Here is a 23,276-nt window from a genome sequence, read left to right as displayed (position 1 = left end):
GTATCCAGCTTCCTCTTACCACAGGAATGAAATATATTTTTCCTTTTCTTTCAGTCATGTGCTCTTCATTGACACATCACCCCATTTGATTAACATGACTTTGGAGAACATTGAACTTTTTGGTGATATGTTACCTCTGCTCTTATTTATAATGTTTTATTGTTTATAGTTAGCTGAGAGAACTCTGAGAAAGCCTTTTTTTTTTTTAAATGTTAGAATTCATTTTGCAGAATTCATTGTGTGCTTATTTAGAATTCATTTGTCATAGCTATACATACTCATGTATACTGGCTCACAGCAGAAAGTACCTCATAATACACTTAAAAGCTTCAGTCTTCCATCACTTCACCTGATGAGAAGTTACAGCATTTTGATTATGATAATATTATTAATAAACTAAGTGCTCATTTATTATCTATATGTGCATAATACCATTTAGTCTTCTGAAGTAGCAACAAAAGACAAACATAAAATGCTAAAACTAAAAGAATATGAAAAAATTTCTTCCCAATAATCTCTTATCAAATTATCATTCATGAATTTGCTTACGCTTTTTCTTTTCTATTCTTTTCTTTTTTAAAGATTTTATTTATTTGACAGAGAGAGAGAGAGCGAGGATAAGCAAAGGGAGCAGCATAGTGAGAAGGAAAAGCAGGTTTCCTACTGAGCAGGGAGCCCAATTTAGGGCTCCATCCCTGGACCCCGGGATCATGACTAAAGCTGAAGGCAGACTCCTAACAGCCATCCAGGTGCCCCGCTTAAGCTTTTTCTTGGAAAAAAAAAACAAACCCAAAAACTTTGTAACCATATTTTAATTGAATTATAATTAATGTACGATGCTGTATTAAGTTCAGGTGTACAACTATTGCGTCAATAGTTCTATACATTATTCAATGCTTACCATGGTAAGTATAGTCACCATACAATGTTATTACAATACTATCAACTATATTCCCTATGTTGTACTTTTCATCTTTGTGACTTATTTAAAACTGGAAGTTTGTTTTCCTTAATTCTCTTTATCTATTTCACCTATCCCTTGAAAATTTTATTTTCTTTAATTTTGTTTCCTGTTATATGAATCACTTACATTTATTTATCCAGAGACTGTTTCTAAATTTCATGTCCTTTTACTATTAACTAGGAATTTGGTGAAAAAAAATCTACACTTAACCTAAAAAATATCACTCAAATTGATAATATTGCTAGTTCATCATAAGTTTCTTAGGCTCATACTAATTATCATTGCTTATTTTAAGAAAGATTTTTTTACTTAAGCTAAGAAAACAGTACTAAATTTTGAGTGATAACATCCATTAAGCATAAACACTTGATGATTATTTTCTTTTATATAACAGATCAATAGTATAGTTCTGAATCTAAACTCCTTTTAATGTAAGTTACTGAAGCTGACTGAATTCCTTCCTACTTTGTATTCATTATAATGGTGAAAATTTTAAAATTAGTATCCATGTACAGACCAATGCAGAATTGTACAAAATAGTTGAATAGTTTGAGATAGAAGTAAAATACAAATTAATACCTTTTTCTTAAAAACCTTCCATTTTACATATTCACATTTTCATTTTATATGCTTGCAAATTGTCATTTATTTTAAAACTATTCATTTGAAATGAGTTCATTATCCTTTATGTCATCTCTCTACAATGATTTCAGAAGAGGTTAGAAAAAGATTAATATATTTAAAGAATGTGACTCCCGTGAACAATGACATCATTAAAAAGGGGTTGTTTTCATTAATATGCCATTAATAGGAAAGACATGATGGGTGAATTTTCTTCATAACCAGGTTCACTGTGGACAGGAAGGGCCTGCCTTCCTTCCCAGCAAGGAGATCAAAATCACAAGCTCCAGCCTCCATCAATGATGACAGGATTACCTGTTACATAGGCAGACTGCAGTGATAAACACAAGGAGAAAGAATAATTACTAGGTTTAACACACGTTGTGTTTTTTCCAATTTCCCCATGACTGAGATAGCTAAACAATGTATTCATAGTAATAGGCATACTCACCTAACAAACATTTTAGGAAAATGTCAATTAAGTTTTGGATGATTTGAAACAGCTGCATGTTCTTGAGATCTGGAGTTAACTGGCCTCTGGCTAGTGTTTTAGCACATGTCACATTCTAAGCAGGTATTTGGTCTCAGAATCAGAAAATTAAGTTTAGAGATATGCAGCCACTCCCTAAATTAGGATAAAGTATAGGCTAAAATAGCACATTTTCATTTTAAAATTCAGAACTATTCTAAAGTAGCTGAGTTTTATTACATTAATAAATTTTTGAACATCATCATCAGTCATAAAGTGATCGTGTCAATTACCAAACAGAATTTTTTATATAAAATACTGTATATTTAGTTGATCAAAATAGATAGGTATTTCCAAAATAGATATGTATCTCCTAAAGCACACTAAATGTGTTTTCAAATTTATATGAATAATATTATTATAGCTATTAAAATATGAAAAAATATTCTACACTAGTTTCAGATATTTAAATCTGTACAAAACTAAGGGAATTTTAAAAATTGCTTTTTTTCCATAAAATCTTTCATTTTCCCAAGAAATAAAGCTGAAATGATCATTGTGGTAGGGGTTTCAAAATCGTTTAACTTAAGCATGGATGTTAAATTTCTTTTCTTACTTTTAAATTTATCTAAAGTCTGAGACAATGGAAGAGACAGGAAGGAAAGACTTCATAGTATGAGAACAGAAATTTTTAAACCTATGAAAACTGATAAAATATTATAGATAAATTAAGGGGTTATCAGGCACTTTACCAAGAAATGACCCCAAATCCTCAAAGTGTTTTTTTAAAAAGTAAGCTTTCTGATACATACTTTTAGAGGAATCCTCTGGGTTCCTCTAAAAGTCCAAAGATCTTTTTATTGCACATTTCAAGCCAGAACATTTCCAAGTATTTGGTAACCTAAGATCTGACTAAACAAGGGCATTTTCCTCAGCAGCACCCCAAATCAAACAAGCCTTTCTGTAGATACAGAGTCAAAGAGACCACAAAGGCCCATGAACTTGTTCCATTAGTAATTTGTTTAGCAATTCCCGCAGCTACGAAAAACTGTAGTTAACAAATCTGAGAAGTGGTAGCTTCTGCCAGTAACACATTTCAGCCACTGTATTTGTCACATTCACCAAACGCCTGGTGTGTACCAAGTTACGTAAAGAAGAGCTCATGCATCAATAACACACCTCCTTATTCCCGCCTGGGTCCCTTTCTTCCTCTCTCCTCATACACGGCGGTTCCCTGGTCATGTCATACGCAAACATAAAACAGAGGGGGATTCTCTTGTGCTCTATGCCTTATAAATGTAGTTTCTGCTTTCGTAGTTCTGTGCCATTTAAGAATATATACAATAGCTATTAAGGGAGAAACTGGTTATGAAATAAATGCAAAGTGGAAAGAGCTAGAAATAGGAATTCCCATATGTGATGACAAACAAGAATTCATAGGAAAAAAGAGCCAGTAGGAGTCTCCTAAACTAAAAATACCAGATGCCAATCCTGGGTCTTCTAGAGACAATTACATCTGTTGAACTCTCTCCCCATTTCCCCTAAAGCTCTCATAATTTTGGAGGTTCATTGCTTGACTTACGTTTAATCAGGCTTTCCCCAATTACAATATTTGAAAGCAATTGTTTCTCATAAAATTGAGCAATTTAATTTTTTCTATCCTCCCCATCATTTGCTACAAGATTTAGTGACATGTAGAGTTGAATGAGGAAGAATTGGTGGCTCTGATCACATGGTCTTTCTTTGAGCAAATTAAATCACAACTGATCCCTAGCTTGTAAGCGCAACCTCTTAGTGTATGTTGCAACTCTCTAATGTGACCTTATTTTGATAAGCCAATCATGGCCAAGTGAGGATAATGAACTCCCTGGGAAGAAGAGTGCTTACTTCATCAGAAGCCAAATACACACACAGTAGAGCTATTTCTTCTGCGGTTGCAAATCTTCCAGTCTTCTGTCTCTTCAGGAAATCGTTCCGTGCCTAAGACCAGAAACATACCAGGTATCGGTGACATGAGGTGTAGTGAGAACTCTGAAGGTCAAAGGCAAGAAGAGTCTATAGAGGTACCAGTGGTGTGCTACCTTGAGTAATCATGTATTATAATGAGAATATCATTAATTTCATTCATTATGGGCCAAGTAGGACTAAGTGACTTCCAAGGTACTCAAACTATGTGTTATGCTTAAACCTACAGACACTATATCAGATCAGTTAAAGAAGTGGGTTTTTTTTTTTAATTTTTGAAACTGTGGTAAAATACACATAGTATGTTACTTACCATCTTAACCATTTTTAAGTGTAGAGTTCAGTAGTGTTAAGTACATTCACATTATCATGCAACAGATCTCTAGAACTATTTTCATCTTGCAAAATGGAAACTCTATACCGATTAATCAATAGCTCCCCCTTCTCTCCTCCACCACCTCCTGGCAGCCACTCTTCTGTCTCTACGAATTTGTCTACTCTAGGTAAGGAAGAGGACATTTTTCAACCAGATGATATAAACACATTTAAAATAGATATACCTCTTTGGGATTTGGTCTGGCTTGTATTCTTTCTTGCAGAGATGGGGTATCAACCGTTCCTAAATCAAAGGGGGACATTCAGCTTGGTTAATTACTCAAACTGAAAAAGACATTGACAAACTTTAAACTTCCTTTACATATGATACAACAATCGGTGAAACCCTTTTCCATGAATATGAATGATAGTTTCACCTCCATTTTCTATGATATTTAAAAATACAGATCATAATTCCTTGTGACATGAGGCAAGGATTCTGGAAGAAATGCCCAGCATTCCCAAGACATATTTTAGTCACAGCACACTGACCTGACACTTTAAGGATTTTAGTCACTTTTACATGTATTATCTCAGTTACGTCTCAGAACAACCCTGAGATGTCCACACATCCATATAAGTGCTTCACAGTACAAGAGAACAGGATGACTTCATGATCTCAAAGCCATTCTTTGCTGTCAGGTTCACTCTGGGGATTCCTGGGGACAGTGCCATGTCTGTTGTGGTCCTCAGTAATTAAGATGGTTCTACATTTTCCTGATTATCTTGCCTATATTCACCGGTTTCAAATTCCTATATTTAAACATAGTTTCATGTTTCTCGTAAAAAATATAATTTGAAATCATTTCATTTAAAAAAAAGTAAGAATGACGCTAAAATTTAAGAAATCCCACTCAGTTCAGGCTCCCACAGAGCAAGTTGCCCAAATTTTTTTCTTAATTTATGTAATCTACAAATTGTCTTCAGAAGGCCTTTTTTTGTGGTGGGCTGACCACATGATACATGTAAGGTTATAACAAGTTATTTTAGAGTCATACCCTCTGGTCCTGAGAGTGCCATTGGGTTTTACCAGGAAACTGTTTCTCAATTTTAGCATCATTTGTCATTTCCCTGGAGAAGGTGGGAATCTTCATTCAGGAAGTTCTATCTAGCTCCTTTGTGTTTAACACCCTTTCTTTAGGTTACCTGTCTCCTCTCACATTCTGCCAGAAGCGGGCAGCCCTTTCGACCTCAGGGTGGAAAACTGCCTTTAGTGGGTCACCTGGTTCATTAGGAACATTTTCTAGGGGCGCCTGGGTGGCTCAGTGGGTTAAAGCCTCTGCCTTCGGCTCGGATCATGATCCCAGGGTCCTGGGATCGAGCCCCACATCGGGCTCTCTGCTCTGCGGGGAGCCTGCTTCCTCCTCTCTCTGCCTGCCTCTGCCTACTTGTGATCTCTGTCTGTCAAATAAATAAATAAAATCTTAAAAAAAAAAAAAGGAACATTTTCTACCTTCCATATCACTGCAGGCAATAGTGCTGATAAACGTTCTAGAGCCACATAAAAAGATTCCGCATCCAATAATATTTTCCTCACTTCTCTCATCCATAGCCTCCTAACAGTCCAAGATCCTACCAACAGTATGCTTAAGACACCCGAAGCCTTCACTAAACAATATCATTATCCTCAAAATCCAGTTTTAAAATGCAACTTTGGTACCTTCCCCCCTGCTCAGACAAGTGAGCATCATCTCTTTCATACGGCTGCTCTTAATGGCTATTAAATGGAACCACAGAGCCAGCTTTCTACTTAATTCCATTGTGCTGAGTCTCCTGTGTCACGGCACAGACTGACATGGCGTGCGCCAGTCTACACGAACCTGGTGGAAGAGTTGTGACTCTACCGCTGTTGGCGCCACCCCAGACACACTCATCCCTTGTCAGGTTTTCTTCTGTGACTGGCTCTTGAGTCACAGCTAGTTCCTTGTTCCAGACAGTTTGATAATATATTTTCCAGTCTTCTGAAAAGTCCAGCTGCTCAAACAACCACATTTTCCAAGTCATTTTGCCATTTATTCCACTGGGTAAATGGCACCCAAAATAGCTAGAGCCAAGTGTCACCAGTGGTATGTTAAAACCCAGTGAAACCGGCTTGACTATATCCTCCTTTTTCTTGGTGTTACCTAGGTTTACTTTTCTAGTCCAAGAAAAATCAAACAGAGCACTTTAACTGGAAATTCTGTAGCTTGAAGGGTGTTTTGTATTCCTCTTTCAAACTGATAAATCAGTGGTTTTTCACTTGAGGGGAGAGCATGGTGGAATATGTAAAAAGCTGGTATGAACTTTCCAAATGACAAAAATTTTCCTCATCCACTCTTTCCCCCAATTCTGGCATGCATTTTAGGTTTCAAAAAATTCCACAAATAAGCGTGAAATCCTGAACTCCCCAATACCAGCTGTAAACCCGAGGGTCGCTTTGATCCTGGAGATGTGATATTTAATTCCTTTTCAGAGAAGAAGTTAGTAATTCTTCTTAGGCTCCCTGTATTCATTTATGTCAGTGGAACCAGTGGAAGGGCCTATCTACTTCCTAGACAACACACAGTTATTACGAAAGTAAGTTATTCCTATGAAGTAAGTTACAGAATGCATTTGTTTGGAGAGATTGAACATCTTATCTAGTAAGTTCTGCTTTTCTTCTTTCTTTTCAATGGGAGGTCAGCCTACATTTTGATAAAAAGCCAGATAGGGAATAATTTTGCTTTGAGAACCATTTATTTGGTCCTTTGAAGCAGGAACATGGTCATAGACAATATGTATGCAAACTCAATGGGACGTCTCAGACTATGACTGTCTTTACTCCACAGGAGGTGGGCCAGATTCCTCCTGCAGGCCACAGTGTGCTGATCCTCTTTTGATAGCATCAAGGAAGGTGTTAATCTCTCCTTTTTATTTATGGCTCGCCCCAGGTGATTGACAAGACTCAGTAGCTCCCTGTGTCCTGGGAGGATGCTCTTTCTTCCTGTGGTCCTGCGAGCATGGTCTACTTTTTGGCTTCCCCTTGACAAGGTCATCTCTGGTCTGCTTGCAGAACAAGAAGCTCTGGCCAGTTACGTGTCTTGGCCATGAGATTTGGAATTGTTCTACACACATGAATACCACTTAAACCCCTTGCATCTATGGTACAGTCCGACTAAGTATCTCATTCCCAACCCACTGTTGGACTCTTATCTATTTTTTTAAAAGATGTTATTTCATTTGAGAGAGAGAGAAAGAGAGCACCAGAGCGGGGAGGGGCAAAGGGAGAGGGAGAAGCAGACTCTCCACTGAGCAGGGAGCCTGTCCTGTGGCTCAATTCCAGAACTCTGGGATCATGACTTGAGCTGAAGGCAGATGCTTAACTGACTGAGCCACCCAGGCAGTCCTGTTGGACTGTTACCTTAATAAGCCTAAACCCTTTTCCATTTGAGCTTTTCCTCAATGACAGGATACAATATAACATGGTATACAAGCTTCCATGGATAGGTTTCACAGTGGCAGCCAGGGTGTCAGGAAGGACAGGTGTGCCGTCCTGTGGTGCCCACCTCACCTGGACACACGCAGTTGCACCTGATCCCCTGCTGGATGAAGTCTGCAGCCAAGGACTTTGTGAGGCCAATCACAGCTGCCTTGCTTGTGCTGTACACACATCTGTTCACAACTCCTGAGGGTGAAAGGAAGGCAACAATGGAAAGAACAAAACAACCGTCCCCTTGAGAAAGGGAACATAAATAACTGTCCCCAGTAGCCCCTGTCATGCTTCTTCCCATTCCCATTTAAAAATTTGGTATCAGATTTTCTCCCTGAAGAGGGCTGGTTTCTGGAATTTCTGGGAAAATAGTATCATTCTTGGCACAACTCGGTCGAGACTGAAGTGTTGAGAACCCACACGTAGGGGACAGCAGTGGTCTTAGGTTTTCATCATTGGTGGGCAGTACTCTTGGGCAGATTCCAAAAGAGAATCCGGGGAAAGAACAACAGAACAAACCGGTCCAAAAAATCTAGAGGCCCACCCTTTCTTTGCCTTCCTGTCTTGGGCGGGCTTCCCGTGCATTCTTGTGCAGAGAAGGGACGCTACCTCAGCAGTAGTGCTTTCATTTGAAACTCGCAAATCATCTGCCAGACTGTGACGTCATTTCTACTTGGCACCACAGTTCTGGCTCATGGACTTGACTTGTTTAGGGCCCAGATCAGCTGACTTTGTAAAGGACTCCCCCGTATCGTGCCAGCACTTTGCACAAACCCGTGTGGTAATACTATCACACTACAGAAGACATGCATTTGCCTGACTCTCCCCCTTTTGGACCATGAGGTGCACATAGTGTTCAATACATTTTTTTGGTTAATTAAATGGACAAATATTTCTTTCTTCCAGCTTGATTTTCATTTCCATATCCATTAGAAGGAATACAAAGAAGAGCAAATAAAACAAATTCATTTTTTACGATTGGCTTACAGTGAAAGCAAAAAGGATTGACAGTAAGGAACATAATACCAATTTTTAAAAAAGTGGTTTTGAAATTATGTGTGGGCTTTATAATCAATGCTATTTGTGAAAATCCATAGATCGTGAAGTTATGGGAGTCTGTGCATCGTGATTCCCAGAGGAAGACAGACCTACCTTTGATGCTAGAAGCCACAGACGACATGTTGATAATGTTGCCAGATTTCTGTGCAAGCATCTGCCAAAACAAAACAAATTAAAAAAAAATGCTACTCTGCAAGATAAAAATATGACCTCTTTAAAAGATTTGCATTTACTTATGGTTTGCAGAAGCATCTTATTAGCTATTAACATGAAGTGCTCTTAAGCAGTCTTAACAGTGCCACCCAGTCATTACTGGGAGAGGGTGGCATGCTCACGCACTCACTGGCAGGAACATTTCCCAGGGGGATTACCGCCTTCCTTTGGCACAAGAGCGTCGGCAAGACCAAGGAGCTCTGAGCTAAATGGAAAGTTAATGAACATTAATCATTACTTTGTATTCTTGTTGTTGGAAAACTCTTACCTTGACACATGTTTGTTGAAGACCTACTATGATCAGATATGTGCTAGTTCCAGGAGTTTGGAAGATAAACCACACACTCCCTGCTTGTAGACAGCTGCCTGCAGACTGGAGGGGTTGACACAACCACTATCAGGCAACAGACAGCAGAGGCCTCCACAGAGGGGGATTAGGGGGGTGGGGAGAGACCAATCCAGGTTGCGGGACACTCAGAGGAGGAATCCAAAAGAGGAAAGAGGTGGCCTGAGTTTTGAAAACCAGGGCATTAGTCAGAAAAATAAAAGAGAAATGTGTTTTAAGGAGGAAGAACCACATGTATAAAGGCTGTATCATGGAGCTGGGACGAAGGGATGGGTCTGGTTGGAATGTCGAGCATGGGAGGAATGAGGCTGCTGAGGCCGTTGGGGACTAAATTTAGGAATTTGGGCCTTACCTTGAAGGCAGTGTGGTGGTGACAATGAGGGGTTTAATGCAGAGCAGAGGCATGTTTGCATTTGGGGAATACTAAGACTACTGTGGCACTACGTCAAGGAGACCCACTGGAAGCTGACAGAGATGCAGAAATGTCTGTGGGCAACAGAGGTGGAGAGAGCTGAGGTAGTAAGTGCAGGATATGGTGAAGGGTTACACACAGTGAGGCCTGCCTCCCTCAATGAAGGAGTGTTTCCTAAGAACACCTCCCTCAGAATTGTCTCCTCAACAGCCTCGTCTGTTTCATCAGAAATTACCATCTCTCAACACAGGACTGCCCGTATCCTTGCCTTCCAAGGATACGGTCCCTTAAATCTAGTTGATGATGATCTCTAGGATACCTCTGCCAATCATCAAGAGGGGGGATATGAGGTGGATAGAGACCCCCGGGCCTCAGCCCCTTACTGTCCACTGCTCTCCATTGCTCCTGCTGAGACAGAAAAAGACCAAATGGCTGCCCTGCTTAGTTAAGAAAAGAAAACAAGTCCCCTGGGATGATTTAGCACTCTCCTGAGATGCTTCCATATAGATTATACTTCCACATAAAGGGGGCCAATTGGCCCTGAGAGACTGTGAAAAACGTCCTGTTACCATCCCCCATCACTGGTAACCATATAAACTCACCCCTAACCCTGCTGGGTGCTCCGTCTTTGGGAAACAATCCCACTGAGCCCACCAGTGAAAATAAAGGTCTGAAGGGGAGGGTCTGCGGCTGTTTTGTCCTCCTAGATGTGGTATACAGTAGGTGGTCCTTACACTGGGATGAATTAGAATCTCTTGGGGTGGAAGCTTCTTTTTAAAATTAATTAATTTAGAGAGCTCATGGGTAGGGGAAGCGTAGAAGGAGGGAGAGAATCTTAAGCTTAAGACTCTCTGCTGAGTGCAGAGCCCTACAAGAGACTGGATCTCGAAACATTGAGATCATGCCCTGAGCTGAAATCAGACACTTGGCCGACTGTGCCATGCAGGCACTCTGGGATGCTAGTGTAAAGTGCAGGTTGCTGGACTCTGCCCCAGACCTAAAGGAATAATATAATGAATGAAAAAAAATTGCTATGAATTAACAATGTTTTCAGATGAATTTATACTTAAGTATAACATGTATGTGTGTTTTCCAGGGCATGTAGGGATGTCTGGGGGCATGTGGACCCATGAATGCTTTGGGGGAAGAAGCAAGAGCTGGAGAGAATCCCTGCCCAATGGGCGTTACCTTCTCATTGAAATCAGAGGCTTGGAGGATGACCATAAAGAACAAGAAGGGATGGTGGACACTGAGAGTGGTAAAGGGGAAAAACAGCTGGTCAGAGGGAATGGAAGACCACTCCAGAGAACAGAGGAAGGAAAATTGGGACACGATGGGCCATCAGAGTCAAGGAAACAGTTTCTAAAAAGAAAGTGTCTCAGCCGTCAGTGTAGAGAGAGAAGTTGCTTTTGCTGGGGTGAGTTGCTCTAGCAGCTTTCAGACACAGAGGTGCAGGAATGGAGGTGAGTAACTGAGTGGTCCAGAATGAGCTTCCTCCGGGGACCAGAGGTCTCCCCATAGTATTCTCCTCCCTTCTGTTTTGATACTTAGTTACCATTTGCACTCTGGAGCAGAGAGTCTAAAACAAGCTAAGGCATTGTGTTGGATTAAAGGGTGGAAGGGGGGGCTGAGGCGACCCATCCAGGTCAGAGACAGCAGTAGCCATGAAAATATTGAACCCAACTTGCTTAGTTATGTGATAAAGAGGATCATAATGAAATGGGGTCCTCATAAAAAAGACCAGGAGAATAAGTGCAGGCTTGAAAACAAAGCCTTATTATTCTTTAGTATCCAACTTTGCAAATAACCCATTTTTACATTTTTTAATTTTTTTTTCATTTTACTGAGCTATCGTTGTCATATGTAACCCATTTTTAATGCCTATAGGACACATAGACTCCAACTGGATGTATAAAGATGAACTATTAAATAAGTTCAGCCTCTCATCTTCTGAAATGCAGCAGTTCCTCAGGCAAAACTTTAGAATAGAGTCACCTAGGAGATCTTAGTGCTGCCCCAACACTTGTGCCATCCATTCAACCAGGTCTGTCTGCTGGTTCTCGAGCCCCGTCCTCGCCTCCTTCCATGCAGTCTTCTCAACGCTGGCTCAGTGTCTACTGGTAGAATGTGGTGCTCTTCCTTGCTCCCCACTCGACAGCCCTCTCTGGCAAATACGACTTGTATAAAGTGAAATGCCTCCTATGTGGGAATCCTCTGTAGGATTCACCTCCCAGAAACTCAGGCAGAGGCTGGGAAGAGCTCTGAAAATTCCCTCGAACTGTACATCAACTAGATCAACTAGTCCTACCCTGACCCAGCTTTTTGTCCCCACTGACCTCAGCTCCTAAACCTGGGTCTTTGGTGAGTCCATGTCTGACCTTTTCCTGGACTGACAACCTAGATTGATTGATTGATTCAACAAATACTTGACGAAGCACTTCTATGTGCTAAGAGTCTTCTAAGATACAACAAAGGAGAGAAACCTTCACATAGCCAAGATTTCCCTGACTTTGGATTTTGCACTGACCTCTTCTTAGAGTATTTTAAAATTGTTCTTTGCCTCTTGACTCATATTCCAGTTCTGGAATGATTTTCAGTACGTCTACCCATGAACAAAAATTTCCAAAAGTGTTTCTTTGTTCTGACCACCTGACTTTTCAGATCTGCCTGGACTCTAAATACTGGCTTCCCCTGGAAAGTCTTTTTTTTGTTTTTTTGGTTAAAGATTTTATTTATTTATTTGACAGAGAGAGAGAGAGAGAGAGATCACAAGTAGGCAGAGAGGCAGGCAGAGAGAGGGGGAAGCAGGCTCCCTGATGAGCAGAGAGCCCGATGTGGGGTTCGATCCCAGGACCCTGAGATCGTGACTGAGCTGAAGGCAGAGGCTTAACCCACTGAGCCACCCAGGCGCCACCCCCCCGCCACCTGAAAGTTCTAACCTGGAAATGTGCATCATAGTAATTGAACCCAGAGGATCCCAGACCATTGGAGCTGGAAGGGATCATGTAATTACTCACTCTCATTTTATTTTATTTTTTTAATTAAAAAAAAATTTTTTTTAAAAGACTGTATTTATTTATTTGAGAGAGAGACAGTGAGAGAGAGCATGAGCGAGGAGAAGGTCAGAGGGAGAAGCCGACTCCCCATGGAGCTGGGAGCCCGATGTGGGACTCGATCCCGGGACTCCAGGATCATGACCTGAGCTGAAGGCAGTCGTCCAACCAACTAAGCCACCCAGGCGCCCTCACTCTCATTTTAAATAGAGAACAAGTGCCATCTCCCAAGGCACACAGTGAAGGAGGGGCAGAGTTCAGGCTGTGATGCCAGAGTCCGAAATCTGGGGTCAGGTTGGTTACTGTCACTTTCATCCTGCCTATCCTAGTCATTAATATCTCTTGGGACTTTTTAAAATAAATGGGTGTTACTGCTTATATAGATTACTGTTAAGATGCTTTCAATCATAGGTAAACTCACAAATTTGCAAGTTAGTGTTTGCTATTTCAAAAGTTAACACTTACTGACAAGTATACATTTTAGCTCCATGGGACCATACCTCACCCTTGCTGCCTTCACTCATATTTGTAAAGCATTCCAGACATGAAGGAGGCTGGTTATGTTGGTGTGACTGTGACCTAAGCTTTCTCCTTTTACTATAGCCTCTGCTTCTTTCCCATATCTTAGAATCAGTCTTCAAAAAATAATCCATGTTCCAAATAGCATATTCTCATGAACTCTAAGTAAGTAGAAAAAATGAGATTTATATTAAAAAAAAATTGCTAGTCAACATCCTATGGACCCACTGAGAGATCCTTTTTAGGTGCTAAACAAGCAGATTAAAACAAATTTCTTTGTTTCTAAGTCAATTTTTCCTAACTTCCCTTTTAATGTTCATCTGCATCCTTCTTAATTAACATTAGGTTGAATGTTCAGAGCAAAGCATCAGCCCTGCCTTGCCATTAAAAAAGCTCTTCTCTGTGCTGGGCTGGCAGCATTCAGCATGTTTGTCATCTAATCCGGCTGGGCTGAAAGACAAGAATGGCTCCTCTGTATTTCACTAGGGTTCTGTTGGCAATCTTGGACTGAACTGGTTCTGTTCTGAGTCTGCCCCTTCATCGTCTGAGCTTGTGCAGTTGGCTTACTACTGGCTTGTAAGGTCATTTGAACTCATTGTTTTTCCTATTTACTCTTCCCTCCCCCCAGAACACCTAGTGTGTGCTTTATATCAAAAGGCATTTAACACTTGTTTCTAAAATAAAATGAAAAACATTGATGAGTTGTGTGAAGGCTGTGGAATTCTAGGGCAGCAGACCCAGGAGGAATGCTCTCTCTTTAGCATATACTGTCTCTCACCTCTCTGGTGCCTCTGTGCCTCACCTAAAAACAAGAAGAATATTCAGAGAACAGAAAAGCAATGGTGGTACGTCCACCTTGAGAGCATGTGCCTGGACACTGAAATCTGAAAAGGGGCCTAACTTCCAGGGTTCAGATCCTGCTCTAACCACTTGCTAGTTATGTGACCTTGGGCAAGTTATCTCACTGCCCAGTTTTATCCTTTGTACTGTGGATGTGATAAAGTAGCACTTACCTCATCACATTCTTCTGGTCCTGCATGCCTCTTTGCTGTCCCTCTCCCTGGGGCCCTCTTCCTCACATGCCTGAATGGCTAGCACCCTCATTTCAGTTGGAACTCTATGAAAATTCCAGCTTCTCAGAGAGGCCCTCCTGGACTTTCCTGAGATCCTAGCTTCTTCTTCATATTACTTCTAATCACTCTCCAAGCTATATGTCTCATACCCATTATCCTGTCTCACTCCTCAAAAATAGGATCTCTCTTAGAGAACGGACTTTGTTTAGTTTTCTGATGGATCTTCTGCACCTAGAATGGAGACCTGCAAATAGAAAGTGCTTAATATTTCTTGACCATTTCTTAACTGGAAGGTTAAATGAGTTAATTCATATTAAATGCTTGATATAAGTGTTCAGTACAGGTTAGTCATTATGATAGCTACTGCCACTGCTTGGCATATGCGAGGACCCTTTCTGGGTGCCCGGTGTGGAGGCCTACTTATCCAGTGGTGCTTATCCTAGTGGTGGTGGTCCTTACTTTAGGAAGAAATGCCTTGATCATCAAGTACATGCTGCGGACATTGAGATTCATCGAGAAGTCCCAGTCTTTCTCCTCGCAGTCCAGTATGGTTCCATGATGGACAAAACTGGAAGAAGGATTGATCAATGGGGAAAAGTGATCATTTAAGAAGATCTGTATTCCATTTCCTTACCATATTTTACTGTCATATATTGACTCAGGCCATTGACCTTCCCTTTTGAAGATTTTTAACAATTTGGAATATGACTTAGTACATTAGGTTAATGAGTATCCAACTTAATCTAAATAAATTTATTGGAAAACATCTTTCTTTTAAAAAAGAAAGGCAGAGGTTTGGGGCCACCAAACATAAGCTGGACAGCAACTGCACAGGAAATAATGATAAACAAACGTGAGACTAGAACGCCAGCCCTGACTCCTATGTCAAGAGCAACAGTGCCCTCTGGTGACACAGATTTAGTGTTTTCAAAGGGAAATCAAATTGCAAGGAAAACCAGTGTCTCCAAATCTCAGGGCTGCAAAGTAATATTGCTATCATACAGTTCTAACATATTAAGTAAACAAAGCAGAAAAAGCCCAAACTCTTCAAGCAGCCTTTACTCCTTTTCCAGTCACACTCGTAAATAACCTGCTCATCTTTCATATGATAGCAAGAACCACACGCTCTATTTCTATACCTCTTACCTTGCTGAAAATTTAATATATAGATGTTCAAAACCTAATTTTCCTGGTTTTCTTTTTGTGATAGCTCTCAGTATATTCTCATATAAAGAATGAGCAGTTTATAAAATAGATTATCATAAATTTTTTTTGACTTAATTTCCACACATTGTAACGTATGACAAACTACAAATGGACTTTTTTTTTTTTTCACTGAAACATGATTAGCAAGAAGAACAAAAATATATTAGAAGGCTCTGGAATTTTTCTGTCAATGCGGCAGTACAAATACAACACAACATAAGAAAAGTGGAATGTCACTTAGTTCCTGTGTAAACGTCTGTTGGGCTCACCTCTACTAGGCTACGTCTGAGTAGCGAAATAGTAGCACTGCCTGTCCTCGGTGTGGCTGCTTCAGTTCCAGTCTCCTCTCATTCACACATGGTTCAGAACTGTTGGTACCACCCTAATAAGTTCAATTAAGCCATTCTCTTTGCACTCTATGCAGAAGTGCAACACGGAAACTTCTTTTGCTGGGTGGGGCTCATTGTTCCAGTAAGAAACCCTGAGCTTGGGCAGTGTAGAGGACTGGCTGGAAGGTTGTGCCAAAAAACGGGGAACACCTGCATTTCAATAGGCTGAGTACTTGGTTTGTGGTAAATATACTTGTTTTAAAGACATCTACTGGAAAACAGTTTTTCATTTTATCTTATACGTCTTAGTGGAACATCCATAACCCGTCCAGTGTGAGGCATTACCAGCCTTAAGAATGTCAACAGGTTTGGATTACTACCAGTTCTCTTGAGCAGACCTTAATTCCCCTTAGGACTCAGCCCATGTCCACTTCTCTGGCTTGGTCCACTTGCTGAATCTTGGAATAAAAATTCTGTCTAAACTCTAGCTGTATTTCCTAAGAAATATATTATGGTTCATGATGACTCATTTCACCATAGTACCAAATGTCATTAAGTAAAAGAGAAAACTTTCTGTAAGGACAGTGAAATTAAAGTGTGTGCATTACCCAGCAACATTAAAGAGAACATCAAGTCTCTCAATTTCACTGGCAAACTGGTCAATTTGTTTCTTCTTTGTGACATCAAGGGTCCTAATTTGAATACCTGAAAAATAAAACAAAAGACACGATTTACCTTTACTCATAAAAATGTTAGCTTTGAAGATTTCGCTGTTTTGAAGTGTAAAGACTATAATATTTGTCCAGTTAGGCTTCACAGGATTGTTGGCCATTAGTAGGGTCTTAGGAATCTCAGAATCTTACAGTCCTCCCCATCTAGAGCTCTGTATCAGATGCCTCTGTAAGCCAGCAGTAACATCTGGAAGTGGGTCCATTCCAGCCCTTCCTTTCCCCAGAGGTTGAATCACTGCTACAGTGATCCTGAATTCTGTCTCCAGCGGAAGGACAGGGGTGGTGGGAGAAGTGATTGTTTCTGTTTGTGCCCTTTACCTTTATGTCAGTTCTTCTATTTACTAGAAATGACTTTGTCGGTCATGGGTACCATCACTTATTTCTGGACTGAATTGCAAGAAGAAACATGAGGCCAGAAGAAGAGATGGAAACACTAACCATGAGAGATCTGGCATGGGGTCTGAGAAAGACATGTTGTACTAGCTACTAAAATAAAACCAAAAAAACAAACAACCCCCCCCCCAACCTAAACCAACAAATATGCTTCAATGAAAGAAGCAGTTACTTTCACGATTTTAAAACTATATGGTTTATTTTATTCTTCCGTTTTGGATATAGAAAAGAAGGATTATAAATGAAGAAAGGGAAAACTAAAACTGAGTTTCAGAAGAACTTTCTTTGCTTCTTGCTTTTCTAGGACAGCAGCTTCCCTTAGACTTGTTGAAATGGTAACTCAACACGGTCTAATTCAGTTAACTAATTCAGTGGACTAAGTTGTATCTGATCATGTAACCAGTTCTACTTTGCTGAAACAGCTTTCAAATGAGTTCTACGTCCTGATTTCTTTCTACGTCCTGATTTCTTTCTGAGTAACGCCACTAGAAGACCTCTGATGCTGGGATTAGGTTCAGTGTGGTACGGTGAGGGGCAATACGCACCCAGACAACTTAATCTTTTACAGTTTCTCATCATGACACGTGATTTTACGGCTGAGCTATCTCCAGTATGGTAGCCACTAGCCACTTGTGGCTACTGAGCATCTGAAGTGCAGATAGTCTGAACTGAAATGTACTGGAAGTGTAAAGTACACGTACATTTCAAAGATTTGGTATAAAAATGTAAAGTATTCCATTGGTAACTTTTTTATACTGTGTATGTAAAAATTATAATATTTTAGATATATTGAATTAAGTAAATCTATTGTTATTACTATTATTTTAAGATTTATTTATTTATTTATTTGACAAGGGGAGAGAGAGAGAGCACAAGCAGGGGGAGTGGAAGAGGGAGAAGCAGGCTCCCTGCTGTGCAGGGTGGCAGATGCGGGACTCAATCCGAGAACTCCAGGATCATGATCCAAGCTGAAGGCAGATACCCAACCAACTGAGCCACTAAGGAGCCCCTAAGAAATATATTATTAAAATTAATGTCCCTTGTGTCTTTTTACTTTTTAAATGTAGCCACTACAAAAATTGACAGTCATCATTGACATCAACATTGACATCATGTTTCTATTGGACAGTGCTTCCCTCACAGAGAGGCACTCAAATGGAAAGTCATCATTAAATGTTAACAGTAAGGGATGCTTGGGTGGCTCAGTTGCTAAAGCGTCTGCCTTTGGCTCAGGTCATGATCCCAGGGTTCTGAGATTGAGTCCAGCATTGGGCTCCTTGCTCAGCAGGGAGCCTGCTTCTACCTTTCCCCCTACTTGTGCCCTCACTCTGAGAAATAAATAAATAAAATCATTTTAAAAAAAGCTAACATTAACAGGGGCACTTGACTGGCTCAGTTGGTAGAACGTGCAACTCTTGACTTCAAGATCATGAGTTCAAGCTCCATGTTGGGCTAGAGTTTACTTAAAAAAAGTTAGCAACTGTTAAATTTTCGTGTTATTTTGTCACTGAGTACTGAATCTTTCAACATGTTTCAGAAAAAAATATTTTAGGTATACATCTCAAAATGTTGCTTATACATTTAAATATATAGATTTTTGTGGGTTCGCACAGTATGGATTGGATATCAGGGAATCAGGCTCTGAAGAGAAGGCCAGTGTAACTAAGTAGCTAAGGAATTTTCTTTCAGCACCTGAATCCCAAGTTCACACTGTCAACTTGCTTACCGGGGCACTCTTCAAGTTCCTGAAGTTTGGACTCATTGATATCCGTGGCGATGACTTTGGCACCTTCTCTTGCAAAAGCCTGGGAGACACAATGTGCAAGTAAATTCTTTGTTTATTTGATTTGATTCCATTCTTGTGAGTAGAAAGTCAGTTAGCCTTTCCCTCTTCATCTTATTTTCATTGTTTTCCTTATAAAATAGGTGGAATTTCAAGCTCTCTATTCTCACTTCACCTTTCCCATTGTTACTGTTTTTATCATTAATTAGAACAACATGACATACATTGTGCTTGTCAGTTGGCTTTTCCCTTTAAGCATTATCAAATAAAATCGTGTTTTTAAAAACTAGGACTCTGTTACTGACACCTTTCAAAATACTATTCTGTGATGTGATAGCCTGTACTTCATTTCTGAGCAAGTTCTTACTATTTTCCATTTCCTATTATATTCCAAGTAATAAGAGAAAACGGGTTATTTCAATACTTTTTCACCTAAGAGTATACTACTGTTTTCATAAATGTCAAACCATACCTAATACGACTATACCATAAGTGCATTAATTAGCTCAGGTGGGGGTTATAATGTGCAAGAAGTTGACATAAATTGGAAGGTAAAGGTAATCTGGTAGTCTTGTAATTCTAGAGTCCTGTACTTGAACTGCCATAATTTCAGAAAGCTATGCATTCTGGTAGGGCCCCTGCAGCAAATATATCATAATGCACAGAAACTGAGCACAGAAAGAAGTCTCTCAGAGTCAAAAGGTACCAGTAATGTCACATAATAAACATGTGACGTGTTCATTCCTTCATCTGCCCAGGGTGAGGGATAGCGACTTTTCTTTTTGTAACTTAGGACAACAGAAACACAAAATTGAAAAAAAGAAAAAAAAAAGTAGAGCAGAATTAAATAGCTACAGGATCTGTCCACATAATTCAATACCTCAAAAGCTAGTAAGCAAACAACAGATAATAACTTACTAAGGCGGCTGCCCGGCCAATCCCCTGAGCGGCGGCTGTCACGACGATGACCTTCCCATCAAGGCGACCCATAACGGAGCCTGCAGTTTAAGCTAGACACATGTGTGTAATGGCTTAGTATATAGTCCTGTGCAGTGACTTCTAGATTCAACAGTTCGATGAACTCTTTAAGAACGTAATGACCTGTCATCTGAATTCTCCATGAATGCTGACTCTAGATACCTAGCTTAGTATATAGAAAACATTTAGCATAACCCATTGAAGTGATAACTGATATTGGACTTTAATCCACCATTTGGTTTCTTGAGGACTTAGAGAAGACAGCATCTGATACTGACATAGCAGAGGCAGGGTCCTTCCCCTCACTAGCATCACCATTGTCCCCACCGTCCCTATACAAACTGCTATGGTGTTATATGTGTCCTTGCTAGTGGGGGCTGCTTCTCAATTTCTCTGCTGTATCTTTTCTTGGGGTTTGCACTATCAGTTGTCTCTGGCTTTTCCTTGTCACTGGAAAGATTTCATGGTTGGCCTCAGAGAGTCATTGAACAAAAGAGCTGGAAAATCAAATCATGTCCAATATTCCTATTTTATAGATGAGAAAACTGATTTGACTTCCTAAGGTCGCAGACCCAGTTAATGACAGAGTGAGAACTAAACTCAGGCCTCCTGACTCCTTTGCTATGTAAGATTTCACCCCACAACGCTGCTGATCCTCTCTTAAAGTTTAAGCATTTACTTGAATTTTAATAGATACCAGCAGTAATTTTCAGAACAGAGGACTGAGGAATTCTGACCTGGGGAAATAAGATACGCATAAGGTATTTGGTTCTTGGGATGCCTGGGTGGTTCAGTCAACTGGTTAAGTGTCTGCTGTCAGCTCAGGTCATGTTCCCAGGGCCCTGGGATCCAGCCCCTCATAGGGCTCCCTGCTGATAGGGGAGCCTGCTTTTCTCCCTCTTTCTCTGCCTGCAGCTCCCCCACTGTTTGTGCCCTCTTGTGCTTGCTCTCTCTGTCTGCCAAATAAATAAAATCTGAAAAAAAGAAAGATATTTGGATCTTGGACGGTAGCTTTTCAGGATGAGAGGAATGCCTCATGATGAGGTTGGGGTAGTTAAGGTCAAATGATGATCAACTCAGGGTTTCTTCAAGGAACTGAGTACATTTTCTCACCCCACTATCCTTAATGGGTTCCTATGATCTCACAACAAGTCACACAATGGCTGCTTTGTCCCAAGTCATCACATCCCCATTCCAGGAAAAAAAAAAAAAAGGTGGAAACTAAAAGCCTTCCAGAGGAGTCCTCACTTTCTATTCAAGAAGGAAGCCCTCCTTAGAAATTCCAACCCTCATTTCACAGGCCAGCTCTAGCAGCAGAGGCAAGGAATTTGAGAGTTTTGTTTTCTATTCTCTAAAAAGAGAAAAGCTGGTGGGGGGGGGAGCGAGCCCCCTTAAATGGGCCATGTAAGATAACCTACACAATCACCCTGCTCAATTACCTGCCTGATAAAGAACAGATAGGTAGCTGGTCTTGCCTAGAGAACTCACATGATCCAGTCCTTTCTTTTTGAACCCATGTCTGTTCTCCCCAGCCAACCTTGGCTTTCTGCTGTAACCAAGCCTCCATGCTTTATCTAAGCTCGGAATGCCGAGGCGCCAGTTACTCTTGTCGGCAATGGGATTAAAGGAATGATGGAAAGAGTGTGACACGAACTGACACGTATTTTAGAAAGACCACTGTGGGGCAGACCCCGGGGACGGGTGGTTTCCTTGGGAGCTTGTGCTGTGGCCTGAAGGGCGGGTGAAAATCGCAGGGAGGAAGGAGACGGAGAGCGGGCTGGGCGACAGCCGTGTTTCAGGTGGAGACTGAGTCCGGTCACCCGTGCACTACCTTCAGAAGGATTAAGTGGTCTTCCCCTTGTCTCCGGGCTGTGAATTCAAACCTAGCCCTCCGGGTTGCACGTGCAAGAGAAGACCTCGCGGGTCGCACGCCCTCCCGCGCTCTAGGTCCGCACGCGGCCGCGCGGAGGCCAGGGCGCGAGTTCCAGGACCCCTTCTGCGCGACACAGAGACCTCGGGGACCCTCCCGCCCCTGCGCCGCCCAGCCAGCGGCCCTCGCTCCCAGCCGCGCGGTGCGTGGTCCTGCCTCGGGATCCCACGGCCGGGTCTCTCGTTTCCTCCCACCCTAGCCTCTCCTCTCGTAACGCGGGGCGAGCTTAATCGGGGGTTGGAGTTTTGCTTCCCAGAGGGCCCCACCAGCAAGCGGCTCCGGGGACCTGCTTGCAGCTTCCCCGAAGTCCTCGGAGTGAGTCTGCGCTCGTGAGGTGCCCGGGAGGCCGACGTTTACAGAGCCCGGGAGGATGCCAGGGAGTCCCGCTGTTTTTTCGCTTTTCTTTATTCTTACGCGAGTGACCCATTTGCACTGTAAACACGCCGAGAGCTGAGGGATAGAAGAGACTCCGATACCCACCGGCCCGCCCGCGCCCCGATCGAGGGCATGGTGGGCACGGTGTCTCAGGAAGCTCTTGTTTCGCACCCCGTCACCGCCGGCCGGAGGCGCCCGACACAGAAGGCGCGCACCGGAGGTTCCCCCACAAATCTGGGGCGCCCGGAGACGCGCTTGCTGAACCACCGTTCCAGCACGGAGCGGCCGCCTCGCTCGCTCTGAGACCTCTCCCTCGCCGGCCTTGCCTCTCGGGAACCAAATTTTGGGGACAAATCCTTACTGTTACAAGAGACGATACTATCGAACTAAAATGAATTTGGGAAAGTGAGTGCAGACGCGACCTGAAACGGTAAAATGAGGCAACTCTCCATAAATCCCACGTGAAAGCCACATTGAGAAACTTAGCTATACCAGAGTTTCAAACTTGTCAAAAACACACCCTTATCTTGATCTAACTGCTAAGATTAATCTTGAAATAGGGACCCTGCAGAGCAAAGCAAATCGAAGCCCCCCCCCCCCCCCCCAGTCTGAAGTGTAACTTAAAAAATATTAGGAAATCTTACTTTAGAGCAGCAAGTGGATGTCGTCCTCCGGATCCCTGGGCCAGCCACAGACTTGATGAGACCTTTGTGCAGAAGCAAGTCAGGCTCATCATGCACGCCGGGATTTGTAGTTTCCTTCAGTTTTAAGAAAAGGAGGCTCACGTTTGTTTACTATACGTGTGTGTGCTGCCATCTAGTGGACCTCTGGTAGAACGGCCGACTCCAAGGAGAAGGTGAAAAATGGAAGCGCCCCTCAGGGGCTTACTTAGGAAATGGGAATAATTTACGTCACTTTAATCCAAGTCTTTGTTGTTTGTTCGTGCCTACTCTGTGCTGTTCTAGGATATTAAAAACTTAATGAGTCAGAAACATCATTTGGAAGACAGCAGGTCAGTGACATAGAAGGACCCT

The 23,276-nt window shown here is 41.6% G+C and overlaps 1 protein-coding gene across 1 annotated transcript; it reads right to left on the bottom strand.

Annotated features, from left to right (window-relative positions):
* Nucleotides 1–794: 794 nt before the first annotated feature.
* BDH2 (3-hydroxybutyrate dehydrogenase 2) lies at nt 795–23,063 on the bottom strand. The gene is made up of 10 exons (XM_082728998.1): nt 22,887–23,063; nt 19,878–19,969; nt 18,903–18,981; nt 16,661–16,757; nt 14,977–15,085; nt 8,995–9,055; nt 7,924–8,037; nt 4,580–4,638; nt 3,942–4,034; nt 795–1,916 (listed from the first exon to the last, which is right to left on the bottom strand). Exons 2-10 carry the CDS (start codon nt 19,947–19,949, stop codon nt 1,863–1,865), a joined length of 738 nt encoding a protein of 245 aa, XP_082585124.1. The 5' UTR covers nt 19,950–19,969; nt 22,887–23,063; the 3' UTR covers nt 795–1,862.
* Nucleotides 23,064–23,276: the final 213 nt, after the last annotated feature.

The sequence above is a fragment of the Mustela nivalis genome (genome assembly GCF_964662115.1).
Source record: "Mustela nivalis genome assembly, chromosome: 4".
NCBI lineage: Eukaryota > Metazoa > Chordata > Mammalia > Carnivora > Mustelidae > Mustela > Mustela nivalis.
Note: the sequence above shows the minus strand (reverse complement) of the source record. Positions and strands in the feature narration are given on the sequence as shown.

Coding starts and splice junctions, on each gene's coding strand:
- BDH2 (XM_082728998.1), bottom strand. CDS start 19,949: ATGGGTCGCCTTGATGGGAAGGTCATCGTCGTGACAGCCGCCGCTCAG. Junction 18,982..19,877: donor TTGGCCGGGCAGCCGCCTTA/GTAAGTTATTAT, acceptor TGTGTCTCCCAG/GCTTTTGCAAGAGAAGGTGC. Junction 9,056..14,976: donor TCAAGGCATTTCTTCCTAAA/GTAAGGACCACC, acceptor TTGTTTTGGCAG/ATGCTTGCACAGAAATCTGG.